This window comes from Lasioglossum baleicum, chromosome 1, assembly GCF_051020765.1.
Source record: "Lasioglossum baleicum chromosome 1, iyLasBale1, whole genome shotgun sequence".
Lineage (NCBI taxonomy): Eukaryota > Metazoa > Arthropoda > Insecta > Hymenoptera > Halictidae > Lasioglossum > Lasioglossum baleicum.
The window spans coordinates 4,374,435-4,387,267 of NC_134929.1; the positions used below are offsets into that span (position 1 = coordinate 4,374,435).

General features: G+C 38.7%; 2 protein-coding genes and 1 pseudogene across 4 annotated transcripts in view; 2 read left to right on the forward strand and 1 right to left on the reverse strand.

The window, feature by feature from the left end:
* The window catches only part of LOC143210934 (protein lin-54 homolog), a 110,210-nt pseudogene that overhangs the window by 83,366 nt on the left and 14,011 nt on the right, over positions 1-12,833 (reverse strand). The window lies entirely within an intron of this gene.
* On the forward strand, positions 194-3,139 carry LOC143215984 (uncharacterized). Its single transcript, XM_076438698.1, has one exon. The coding sequence runs from the start codon at positions 194-196 to the stop codon at positions 1,571-1,573; it is 1,380 nt and encodes a 459-aa protein (XP_076294813.1). The 3' UTR covers positions 1,574-3,139.
* On the forward strand, positions 6,450-9,419 carry LOC143210206 (uncharacterized). 2 transcript variants are annotated; one of them, XM_076426864.1, is made up of 8 exons: positions 6,450-6,582; positions 7,083-7,188; positions 7,717-7,913; positions 7,983-8,174; positions 8,287-8,355; positions 8,441-8,712; positions 8,783-8,942; positions 9,021-9,419. In XM_076426864.1, exons 2-8 carry the CDS (start codon positions 7,094-7,096, stop codon positions 9,131-9,133), a joined length of 1,098 nt encoding a protein of 365 aa, XP_076282979.1. In that variant the 5' UTR covers positions 6,450-6,582; positions 7,083-7,093; the 3' UTR covers positions 9,134-9,419. The 2 variants fall into 2 exon arrangements, with proteins under 2 accessions (XP_076282979.1, XP_076282973.1); XM_076426858.1 differs by lacking the exon at positions 6,450-6,582 and having other exon boundaries at positions 6,690-7,188.

Below are 12,833 nucleotides of genomic sequence, written 5' to 3' on the forward strand. Positions count from 1 at the left end.
CAAGCGACAAAAGACGCGCTACGCGAAAGAAATCGCGGATCGCGTAGGCATTCTCGCCATTTGAGCATTAGCTGGCATCGGTGATAGATCAGGATTCTGTGACAAGTGAAAGAAGAAAGAAAGAAGCTTGTGACGGAGAAATTTTTTACTATTTCAGGTAAGTCTGTAGTTTATATTTTTGATAGATTTAAACATGCCTGGTAAAAGGAAATTACAGAAATATTATAGGCGTGCTAAAAAATCTTTATGTCAGGAAGCCTCTACCTCATTAGATATAAAATCTCCAAATGATTTAGTTGACTTAAATTCTTCTTTAGATAGTATTATCGAAAACGAAGTTTCTGTAGAAAATTTTCAGATTGAAGAAATTACAGAACGGCAGGATTCCGCACATCCAGCTCACGAGTCGGTTGAAAGAAATAATATTGAAACTTTTCCTCTACTTTTATCAGAATGGGCTGTAAAGCACAATATTTCTCATGCCGCTATTAATGATTTACTTCCTATATTACATAGGCCTATACCAAATAACATACCAATAGATGCTAGAAATCTTTTAAAAACATGTAGAAAGAAAATAGTTACTAAAGCGATTGAAGCAGGGCATTATTATCATTTTGGCTTAAAGAATTCTATTCTAAACCTCGTTCGATTCGTAGACATTTCATTTATTAATAACAATATTATTGAAATTAATATCAATATTGACGGTCTTCCGTTATCGAAAAGTTCTACTAGTCAAGTGTTTCCAATTCTTTGCAGTCTCACAGGATATATAAATGTTGAAATGGTAGGTATCTACCATGGTTACGAAAAACCAAAAGATATCAATAATTTTTTATACGATTTTGTTGAGGAGGCTAAAGACCTTATTAATAATGGATTTTTAATTAATGAACAACACTTTCATCTTCATATAAAATCATTCATTTGTGATGCTCCCGCGAAATCTTCAATAAAATACGTGAAAGGACATACAGGATATCATTCGTGTACAAAGTGTTGTATCGAAGGAGATTTTATTGATAATAGGGTATGCTTTCCTGCTTTAAATAATATTCGTTTGAGGAATGATTTCGAGTTTAGATCAAAAATTGATGATGACCACCATATTGGTACATCTATTTTAGAAAATATTCCGGGTATAAATATGATCGATTCTTTTACTTTAGATTATATGCACTTAATTTGTTTGGGTGTCATGAAAAAGTTGCTTTTGAATTTATGGTGCTGCGGTAAACCTTCTACAAAAATCTCACATTTGCAATCCCTTAATATATCTAATTCTTTAGTTTCTTTAGCGAAGTATATTCCATTAGAATTTAATAGAAAACCGCGAACTTTAAAGGATCTTAAGCGATGGAAAGCAACAGAATTTAGGCAATTTTTACTCTATACTGGCCCAGTAGTTTTGCTACATAATTTAAGTAATAATAGATATTTGAATTTCCTTTCATTGCATGTTGCAACAACCATTTTATCCAATTCAAAATATTTTGATTTTATTGACTATGCATCTGAGCTATTACAATATTTTGTGAAAACTTTTAAATCTTTATACGGATCTCAGTAGTGAAAATACTTTATTTGATCCCCTTGGGGTTACAAATTTACACATGTCTCCTACCAAAACATCGCTCATATACACTTAAAACTTACATACTAATTACTTAAACCTAACTTACAAACTAATCTTAGCCTAAAAATACCTACAGAGAAAGAGAGAGACACGCATACACTAACCTAACTAGCTCATCGGCTAGCTCGCCCCTTCTCCCCCATAACCTCGTTCCCGCATCCCCTCTCAGACCCCCCTTCCCTATCCGTGGACTCCCCTTTCCGGTTGATGTTCACATTCATCCCAAACTTCTCATTCATTCCCATTCTCCAGTCGTCTATCAACCTCATCCATTCCTCCCCTCCTCCTTCATCTTCCAACACTTCCCACATACTCTCCTGCCATCCTTTACTTTCATCCCCCCTCATACACACTTCCCACACATGCTCCCATGTTTCGCTTTCCCATCCACACACTCTACACATTCTCTTGTCTTCGTCCAACCAATATCTCTCACCCATCATCTCATTCCCTAACCTGTACCTTGCCACCCTCTGCCACCTACTCTCGCCCCACCCTTTCCTTAGATAACCCGGCAACCCCTCCCCCTTTACCCTCCCATACCACTTGTTTGACCTGGAGTTTTCTATTCTCTCCCACCTATCCTTTCTTTGCCTTTTCCCCTCTCTTTTTATTATCTCTCCACTGATTAACTCTTTCCTCCCCTCTACTAATTCGTTCCATTCCTCCCAAGACCACCCTTGCCCCCTTAAAAATTCCTCTCTCTCCCTTTCCCACCCATTCCTTATCCCTCCCCTCCTATCCCTCCTCCTTATCTCTTCCCAGCATAACCGTGCTAACTCCCCCCCTTTACCCTCCCCTAACTTCTTCTCGTACCCCCACGCCCTTACCCCAGCCCTCCCCCTCAACAATTCCCTTTGCAACTCTTCCCTAGCCATATATCCTGGCGTGCACCTACCTACCCCTAATATCCACTTCAAGTACCTTTCCTGTAGCCTCTCTATTCCTTCCCACTCTTTCCACCCCCAGATTTCTACTCCGTAGCTAACTACCGACCATACCAGCTTATCAAACAACCACAATCTCCTACCCCAATCTTTACCAAACCTCCTCTTCCCTATCCCCCAAACCTGTCCCATAACCGCCGCCCCCTTCCTTAATCTTTCTTCTATGTGAGCCTTCTGAGCCCCATCCCTTGTGATCGTGTACCCTAAGTATTTGTACTCCCCCACCTCTTCGATTACCTTCCCTTTCCACCTCCATGAAACCTTCTTCCATCTCCCCCCTCCCACCCTACACCTCATTACCTTCGATTTGTCCGCGTTCAGTTGTAGCTTTTTCCCCTCTAAATACCTTTCTAAAACCCCCATCATTCCCCTCATCCCATCTTCCTCCTCTGCTAACAATGCTATATCATCTGCATAGGATAGCGTATGTATTTTTCTTCCCCCCACTTTAACCCCTCCCCAGCCACCCTTCTCGAGCTCCTCATCTATATCCGCCAACAATAACGTGAATAACAGTGGGCTAAGTGGGCACCCCTGTCTAACCCCTCTTTCCGTCCAGAAATATTTCCCTTCTTCTTCCCCCACTCTTATTTTACATTTTGTTTCTTTTAGCACCTCCACACACCTCTCTACTAGCCCTTCTCTCACTCCCCTTTTCCTCATCGCTTCTATCAATATCTCCCTGTCTACCGAGTCAAAAGCCGCCTTCAGGTCTACAAACATAATTATTATCCTCCTTTCTTTCCTCCTCACCTGCCTGTTTATAAGGTAATTTAATACATAAATGTTATCTATGCAGCCTATGCCTTTTCTAAAACCTGTTTGGCTTGCCGGTAACAGCCCCTTTCTCTCCACCTCCTCCCTTATCCTCTCCGCTAGCACCGCAGCATATATCTTATACGCTGTCTGCGTTAGTGTTACCCCCCTATAGCTCCCCACCCTTCTGCTATCCCCTTTTTTCGCTATTGGAACCACTACCCCCTCTGACCAATCCTCCGGCCAGCCCTCTCCCCTCCACACCCTATTACAAATCCTCCATAACCCCTCCTGCACCTCGGAACCCCCATGTTTCCATATTTCATTTGGAATCCCGTCTCCCCCCGCCGCTTTCCCATCCTTCAGCCCTTTTACCACCCTCATGATTTCCCCTATTTCTAACTCTTTCTCTCCGTCCCCCTCTCTTCTACTTTTTCCTAACTTCCCCACCCTCCCTCCTACCCCTCCTAGCAAATCCCTAAAATGCTGCTCCCACTCTTCCATCCTTATTCTTTCGTCTACCCTTGATCTCCTTTTTCTTTCCCTATTTACGACCTTCCAAACCTGACTCTCCGTTTTTATCCCCTCTACTTCTTTTTCCCATTTTTCCCTCTCTTTTTTCTTCTTCTCTTCGCACAGCTTATGGTATTCCCTTTTCTTCTCCCTAAAAGCTATTCCATTCCCTCCTTCCTTTCTCCACTTCCTTAACTCCTCCCTCGCTAACTTTTTACCTACTCTACATTCCTCATCCCACCATCCTTTTCTCTTTATTTTTTCATTTTTCCCCACCTCCCCTATAACTTCCTTTATTTTCCCTCTCAGCCCTTCCCAGTCTTCCTGTGCCCCATCCCCTCTACTTGTTTTTAATACAAATTTTTTCCTAAAAACCTCCCCTGTTTCTTCCGACCACCTCCCCACCATATTTCTTTTCCCTCCTCCCTTCCTCCATTTTTTCCCTCTCATCTCCCCCTTTATCCATACTATTATGGGCATATGGTCCGAGTCTATTTTATCCCCAATCTCTACCTTTCCCACACCCTCCCTTGTATCCTCATTCCCTAGCACGTAGTCAATCACCGAGTTCCCTCTCGCCCCTAAGTATGTCCAATCCCCTTCCTCATCCCCCTTTATATTCCCGTTCATAATTCCCCACCCCCTTTCTCCTATGAACTTACACATTTTCCTCCCATCCCCATTAACTTTTACGTCCTTAGAGCTTCTTATCCCTCTCCCCCCTCCTTCTTCTAAAACCTCTCCCCCTTCCCTTCCCGTTCTCGCATTAAAATCCCCCCCTATAATCACCCTTACCCCTTTTTCCCTAGCTTCTACCCATTCCCCCATCTCATCTAGCTTCCTGTCTAAATCCCCATTTACATATACCCCCACCACCCTCCACCAAAACCCCTCTATCTTCACCTTCACCGACATAATCCCCTCCCTTTCTTTTTTATCCTCCCTTTCTATTTCTAATTCCTTCCTCACCCCCACTACCATACCCCCCTTTGCCCTTCCCTTCTTTTCCTCCCTTTTTGCCCATTGAGCCTCCCATACATACCCTTTTGGGAGCTTATCCCTGATTTTAACCCACCCTTTCTCTTCTATCCAGGTTTCCATCATTACAATTACTTCCCAATCTTCTATCCCTTTCCAGAAATCGTTATCTTTATTTAACAGCCCTGCCACATTCCAGAAACTTATTTTATACCCTTCCCTCTTCCCCTTATCCCCACCCTCCCCTGATTCCCTCCTTATTCGTTTCCCTGCCCCTCCATCCATTTTTCCTCAATCTCATCCCATCTTTTCACCTTTCCATTTACCCATAACTTCATGTAACCTATCTGGACCTTTTTTCCCTCCCTCCTTTCTTTCTCAGCTTCCCTTACAATTTTCCACCTTGCCCTCCTCTCCTCTTCTGTTAGATCGTCATCTACCCTTTCTTCTTGCCCCCTAAGCTTTTTCTTCCCCTCCATTACTCTTCCTTTAAATTCCCTACTTGCCAACTTCACTAGAGCCATTCCCCTTCCGTCTTTACCTACTTTCCCTATCTTCCTAATTTCCGTAATACCCTCTTCTTTCAACTCCATCTTTTCCCACAGTCTTCTAACCTCTACTTTTAAGTCACTACCCTCGACTTTTATCCTCCTTATTACAATATTGTTTTTCTTCTCCTCTCTATCCCTCTTGTCCTGCTTAATTTCTAACAACCTTATTCTTCTCCTATTCTCATCTAACGTTAGTTCTCCCCTTACCCCATACTCCCCCGTCTCTTTTCCCCCCCTTTCCTTTTCACCTATCCAGTCCTCCATTTTACCCAATTTTCCCTCTATACTATCCATTCTCTTCTCTGCTTTTTCCCTCCTACCCCCTTCCCCCTCCTCCCTAACCACCTCCTCTATTCTCCCCTCTACCTTTACCACCCTTTCTTCTAAGCTTTCTAACCAATTCCTCATCCTTTCCCTATTTAACTCTTCCTCCCTTCTCTCTTCCCTCCATTTTTCCCTTTCCCTCCTCCATTCATCTATTAATAATTTCCCTTCCTCCCTTTCCCCCCTCATCTCATCCCTCATCCTCCTCACCTCTCCCATTAGCCCTCTAAACATTTCTTCCATTTCCTTAAATTTCCCTCCCTCACCTCTACTATATTTTTGCGGCGACCTGCTCGTGGTATCGCTTCTTTTAAAGATTGCATTAACGTCCTCCCCCCCTCCCTCTACGCTCTCGATTCCTCTTTTCCTCCCCGTGCTGTCCACACTTTCTGAGCTGAACCACCGCTCTAAATTATCATCCCTCATAATCCTCCCCAGTCTTCCCTTCCCTTCCTCCCTCTCCATACCCTTTTCTATCTCTCTTCTCTCGCCCGTTTTCCTACACTTTTAGCTTTTTCCCTCTTATTCCTTTTCAAAAGTTCCCGCTTCTCAGTCTAATTGACCCCTAGTTTACTTATTCTCTCTCCAGATCGCGCCACCTTCCTCCTACTTTCTTTTCACGCGCCCACCTGCCAATCTCCTCGCAAACCTAACCTACACTCCCCACTCACTTATCCCCTTCCTATTGCTCTTTCTCGCACTCCCACGCCCTTAGCCCTTTCTCTCCCGCCTTTCCCTACTCCTCCTAACCACTCTCAGCAGCTTTCAGCACTCACACTTCTTTCCACCCTACTCTAGCTCACAAAAATCACGCACAGCAGTTACCCACTACAACCTCTCACACAACCGGAAACGGAAGCCTATACGGATCTCAGTATATATCTCACAATATACACAATCTTATACATATTGCAGAAGATGTTAGAAATCACGGGCCTCTTGACAATTTCAGTTCTTTTAAATATGAAAATTTCTTACAATCCATTTTAAAATCTATTCGGAAAAACGATAAAGTATTGGAACAAATAGTAAAACGACATTCGGAAAAATGCAATATTCCCTCGAAGAAAAAGATGTATGAAAATAAATTACCTATTTTTAAAAAAGAACATTTTGAGGGGCCCTTAATAACAAATATCAAAATTACGAAACAATTCAAACGTGTCGATTTTCAGCATTTCTGTTTAAAAACTACTGAGCCTAATAATTGCTGTTCTCTTAGTAGTAGTGATATAATTGTTGTAAAAAATATAGTATTATTGAATGAATCATATAAAATTATTGGTAGAAAGTTTTTACATCTGAAAGATTTTTATAAAACTCCTTGTAGATCGTCCTGCTTTGGAATTTTTTTAATTGAATCTCCTGATTTAGGTCCTTTGGAAATGTTCGATATTGCAGACATTGCTAATAAATATGTTAAATTGAAACTTGAAGAAAAAATTATTGTTTTTCCCATGCTACATTCTGATTGCTCTCCGTAAGTCCGTACATGTATATCTTTTTTTGAGGGTAGATATTTTAGAAACTACCTTCATGTTACAGAATTTTTAGCACGCTCAATAAGTATATCTGTCCCAGTCAACTGTAACTATTGCAGTTGTATTGTATGTAAAGCCAGCAAAATCGTGGTCTATTTTTTCTTACCGGATCACAAATTAATAAAATATTTTTATCTCGCTAATTTGCAATCCGATAAAAAAAATTTAACCACATCATAGGACGATAGGACTATTGGCGAACTACCTATGTTATAAAAAAAAACAGTAACGCGCCAGGGTAATACCTCATATGGGTGGTGTGGAAATTTACCTATACTATTGATATTATAACATCAAAAGTTTACTCGTTATCAGTTTTCAAATGGTTCTGCCAATGATCGTCGTACAGGCTTAACGTAGGATTGAAATCGTTAGATATTACGGTTGCAGATAATTGCAGACAACATTTCTTTAAATAAGTTTTCTTATTACTCTTCAATTGTATTAATTTTGTTAACTATTTGCAGTATGAATTCGTGGAGCATCGTACAATTTGTGAAAGATGGCACGGTAGAGGCAGTACCATCAGCATGGTTGCTAAATGGTTACTGCTACTGGCCATCATTACCACCAAATCGTTTAGCAAATGCTATTAAAAAATGTGAACAAATAAACACAGGTTGGGAGAAACACAAAGTTAAATGTTTTATAAATGGAACCTTTGGTAAGTTAAAAATGTTGTACTATGTACAATGAAACTAAAATAAATACTTATCATTAAAAATACTTTCAGATGATTACGCAAAAGCAAGATCAAAGGCCAAAGTGGCAGAAGAAACATCAGACTTGCAGTCAGAAGCTGAACCCCCAAAAAAGAGAAAAAGACAAAAAAACAAGCATGTATCAAGCAGCGACACCGATGACGATTCCAATTCGTTAATATCTCTGCCACTGCCTCCTACGTTGCAAATACATGAAACATTAGGTTTGTAAATGAATAGTTTTATGCTATGCAGCATTGTACTATTTATAGCTACTTAATTTTTCTTCTTTTATAATTATCACATTCCTATAACAAAAATAATTATTGTTTTCAGATGTATGCACGAACAATAATGAAATTTACAACAGAGAAAATATTCCAACGAAATCTGTTGTAATTAATGGTAACCATATTAATAGATTTATATATAAACAAATAATACAAAAATATTTTTAAGCACCTGACACCTACCAAATCTAAATTTTCAGAAAACCAAGAGACGTCTCAGCTGGACAATAACAGCAATACAGTACAAAAATATTTAAAAACCATAATAGAACAGCAGCACCTATTGCGCAGTATAATGACGGATGTTTTAAGTAGAGTAGAAGGATTAGAAAAAAGTTTGAAAGAGCATTCTGCGCCAGGACAAAAAAGACCATCAATTTTCAAACTAAATATATTATTTCCAATTAATTGTGAACAAGAATTGCAGAAGTTCGAAACACATCTGCAAGATGAGAACAATTTTAGAGACGCGGTAAAAAAACATAACGTTAACGATACGAATAGAATTCCAATTCAGTTGTAACAAAATGATTAATTTGCAGGTCCACGAATTAGCAACACTAGGAGGCACAAATAATTACAATTTTGTAAAACGGGTCATGGCCTGTTTAATGACTAACAAATTTGGTACAGAATACAGTTGGCTAGGAAGAAAAGGCAAAAAAATGTTTCATTCTCTAAAATTAGCCAAAATAATAATAGGTAATTATCACGTTTATTTTATTATTATATTTATTTGTATACGATTGAATATTATTTAACTAAAATTCCATTGTTTAGATGCAGCAGAAATATCGGGAGTTTCAAAAAATAAAAAAGAAACGGAAATTTCTATTCAGTCATGGCTCAGGAGGGCCATGGAGCGCAATAAGGTTATAGTCAAAGACTTGTAGTTCAATTATATACCTGCACATTGTATTTTTAATTAAAAAATATGTTGAAAGCTTATTTTACGTTCTTTATCAATTTTATTACCCCCTAAGCAGCTACCGAGTTTTGCTTGTAGAGACGTAGCAGCCCTGCTTTATACATGTACAATATAAATAAATAACCTCATATATAATAAATAAAATCTTGTAGATTTAAAAAAAATAATAATAAATAGTATAATTGCACTTTTGTTGAATATGTTTTTAACGTTGCAAAGAAATCGTTCTTCTGAAATATGTACAATTTATCAGATTGTTTAATACGTTTACCAACAGAAAATAAAGTTATAAAGTAAATGAAGATTTAAGTAAAAGTTAAAACTTGTTTAAACATTCACAAAAAGTTCAAAGGACGTTATTTTCGACATCCGAAAAACATTTACAAAATGTCCAGAGAACGTTACTTCCGACATCCGAAAAACGTTCACAAAATGTCCAGAGAACGTTACTTCCGACATCCGAAAAACGTTATGAGAATGTCCACACAGTACGTCCTCGGGATGTCCAACTTTGTAACTGGTACGTTCCTATGACATTCAGAGGACATAATGAGGACATAACTGGCACATTTGGATATTGCCGGGACGTCCTCGGAATGTACGGAATATCCGAAACGGGCGTTCTTTGGACGTACATAGGATATCTGTGTGCTATCTGGGTACTTTCACTCCTACTCTGGCCAATTGAAAATCTATCCACAATATAGACGGAATTTTAGTATTTTCTTGAAAAGTAATAAATTTTAATATTCCGCATGTGTGTGCTCCATTAACCAATCCGTTTTTACAATCAATGTTATTAATAATTATCATATAGTTTATATTAATTTTCAATTTAATCTCAGTTAATAATTCGTTTTGCACTGATTGTTTTTTTAAAGATTGTAATATAAATTTTTTTTGTACTTTCATCGATATTCTTTGAAAATGTATTCTCGGGAGTAGAGATGATAACTCACTCTTGCATTGGGATAATTTTCGATTATTGTAAGCGGAAACATCATCTTAAAGTACAAAAAAAAAATTAAAAAAAATTTTTTTTTTTTAATTTTAAAAAAATCGAAAAAAAATTTTTTGTGTAATTACGTTTGTTTCTTCGGTGGAAACTTTCCGTTCTCTCGTATAAATTGCATTGTTGAATGAACTTCTTCCGAAAAAACTAAAAAAACTAAAAAACTACTTGACCAAAATGGACCAAAATCTAATCAGCTCTAAGTTACAGCGGGGCACATCGATTGCATCATTCATCATCCTGATCGCGTTGTTACTTTTTCTGAAAACGTTAACGAAAAATTTGATTACATAGAAACGGCCATACGCGCGCACACACACACACACACACACACACACACACACACACACACACACACACACACACATACGAACATTTTGCTGAAAATAGTCTAAAATGACTGCAATGACCATGAAACGTGAAGATCTGCTAAAAAATCGATTTTCGATTTTCGGGGTCATTACAATAACTTCCCTATAAAATCGGGAAGTTAATTAGCTTAAATTTTTCAACTCCATACAGTTGATGGTCGTGGTTAAAAAAATAATTTTGCAATAGCCCAATCCTTTCCTAATAAAACCATAAAAAAAAGTGTAGCTCAATCGGATTTCAACGAAAATATGATTTCATTTGTTTCGTTGACAAAAAATTCGATTTTTTGCAAAATCCTGAGGTGGTAGACAAATTCTGAGACCAGATTTGAAATAAGCGTGGAAGAACCTACGGGAAATGATGTACAGCATGTTGCAAAAAAGTTTTATTGAAATTGTGCAGGTTTAACGAATTTTGTCAAGGTTAAAAAACATTCGTACCATCATTTCCCTACTTTTCCCATATTCTGCAAAGTTTGAGCTTTAATTTAAAAAAAAATTCATCGTTCTATCTCTTCTCTATCGAAAGTTATTTGATTTTAACACAGAATTCATCGGGTTGTCGCGCTGTGGCGACCCGGCGGTGACGATCCTTGCAGCGACCCAATAGCTGCACGGGTCGCTGCAAGGACCGCTCCCTGGATCGCGACGGAATGGCCAAAAAAGGTCTGTCAGCTCTGACCGACCAGTCCTGAACCGCTAGAGGACTCATCAGTAAGGCGGGCCCTGCCCGAGACGCTGCGATATCGGAAGGCGGTTTAAGACTGTATATATAGAGATCGGTGACGGATCAGGTAGCAGCGAGAAAGGTCTTTCTTTGACTATCTGTCCATCTTGTGGCAAATGTAGGAAATTACCCGCCACAAAAGGTTACAAAATTCATCGATCTATCTCATTTTTATTTTTAACGAAAGTTCTTTCGATAGAAGGAGAGAGCGAGTTATCGCGATGCCCGAGATTCAACTCTGCGTTCGCATGAACTTGTCCGCTTCTGTCCGAACGCGCTCGACGAGGTGGACCACGTTCGGGCCACCCGCCCGATGTGTCACGGATAGACTGCGGATCTTTATTCAAAATAAAAAACGTCAGTGTCGATTACATGAAATAGAAACTCAAAAGAATGTCATCCCTTTCCTTAATGATTTTAATAAAGGAGAAAAATCATATATTGATATCTTCAATTTTTAAAATTTTCCAACCACTATATGAATTTCATCTACTCAATTTTGCTATAAATGCATAAAGATCCGCAGTGTAGTCATGAAAGATCGCGCAGCCGAATCGAGCCCGCTCGACTTTATAAGCTCGTAATTTACTTTACAGCAGAGTTGGGCAAAATATGTATCAGGTTGCAAATTTCAGATCACGAATAATAGATATAAAATTTTTTATTCGTTACTCGAAGATTTTTAGATGCAAAAGTATCTTGTATCCAACGTTTAATTAGATACTTTTGTATCCGAAGCAGAAGGATCCGAAGCTACGGATTCATTTGTAACTAGTATCTGTATCTAATTAAAAGATCCTCTCGGATCCTTCAAGATCTTTTTGGCCAGCTCGAGGCTCGAATGAACACGTACCGAGGCCCGAGGGTCGAGCCCCGAGGCCTGAGCCCAGAACACAATAGTAATGCCATAAACCCGGGTAACCTGACGGCCAGCCAGGTATATCGGTGTGAAACCGCTAAAGACGGAATTGCTGAACTTGGTCATTTCACATAATTCTTTCATGGAGTTATGCTAGCAGGGTCCCGGGCGTTCTTCCGATTAGAACAAGACTAAACTGTCTAGTGGTTTTATTCGTGGATTTATTCAAAGTTTTCGAATAATAGATAAAAATAATAGTTACACATTGCATTCGAAGCAACAGGTTTCAACAAACAATGTTTCGAAACGCCGGAAAGGCGGCCAAGCATTAAAAACACTAGAAGAACACGAGAAACCTTTCTAAAAATACTGTGTGCTAAGGTTTTTGGGGCCGCTGATCACAAATTTGATATTAGATTCGCATTTCAATTAACCGTTCGTTAAGAAAAAATTAAATTTTTATTCAGAAACTTGTATTTTATATGTATACAATGAATATAAACGTTTCTCTATCTATGAATACTTGTTTAAACATCAAAATGAAACATCAATGTTTTAAACAAATGTGCATACACAACAAAAAGTGCATATTCTTATGATTGGTAAGGTGTACAAATATATAAGAATTGCAACACGAACGATAAGTACTAGACGTTGGCCCTGTATAACACGAAACTTCTTATTTAAATTGGTATT

Bases quoted from the DNA above. Each gene is read 5' to 3' on its own strand.
- LOC143215984 (XM_076438698.1), top strand. From the start codon at position 194: ATGCCTGGTAAAAGGAAATTACAGAAATATTATAGGCGTGCTAAAAAA.
- LOC143210206 (XM_076426858.1), top strand. From the start codon at position 6,782: ATGTATGAAAATAAATTACCTATTTTTAAAAAAGAACATTTTGAGGGG. The intron at 8,356-8,440 runs GTAACCATATTA...CTAAATTTTCAG, and splicing joins GAAATCTGTTGTAATTAATG to AAAACCAAGAGACGTCTCAG. The intron at 8,943-9,020 runs GTAATTATCACG...TCCATTGTTTAG, and splicing joins ATTAGCCAAAATAATAATAG to ATGCAGCAGAAATATCGGGA.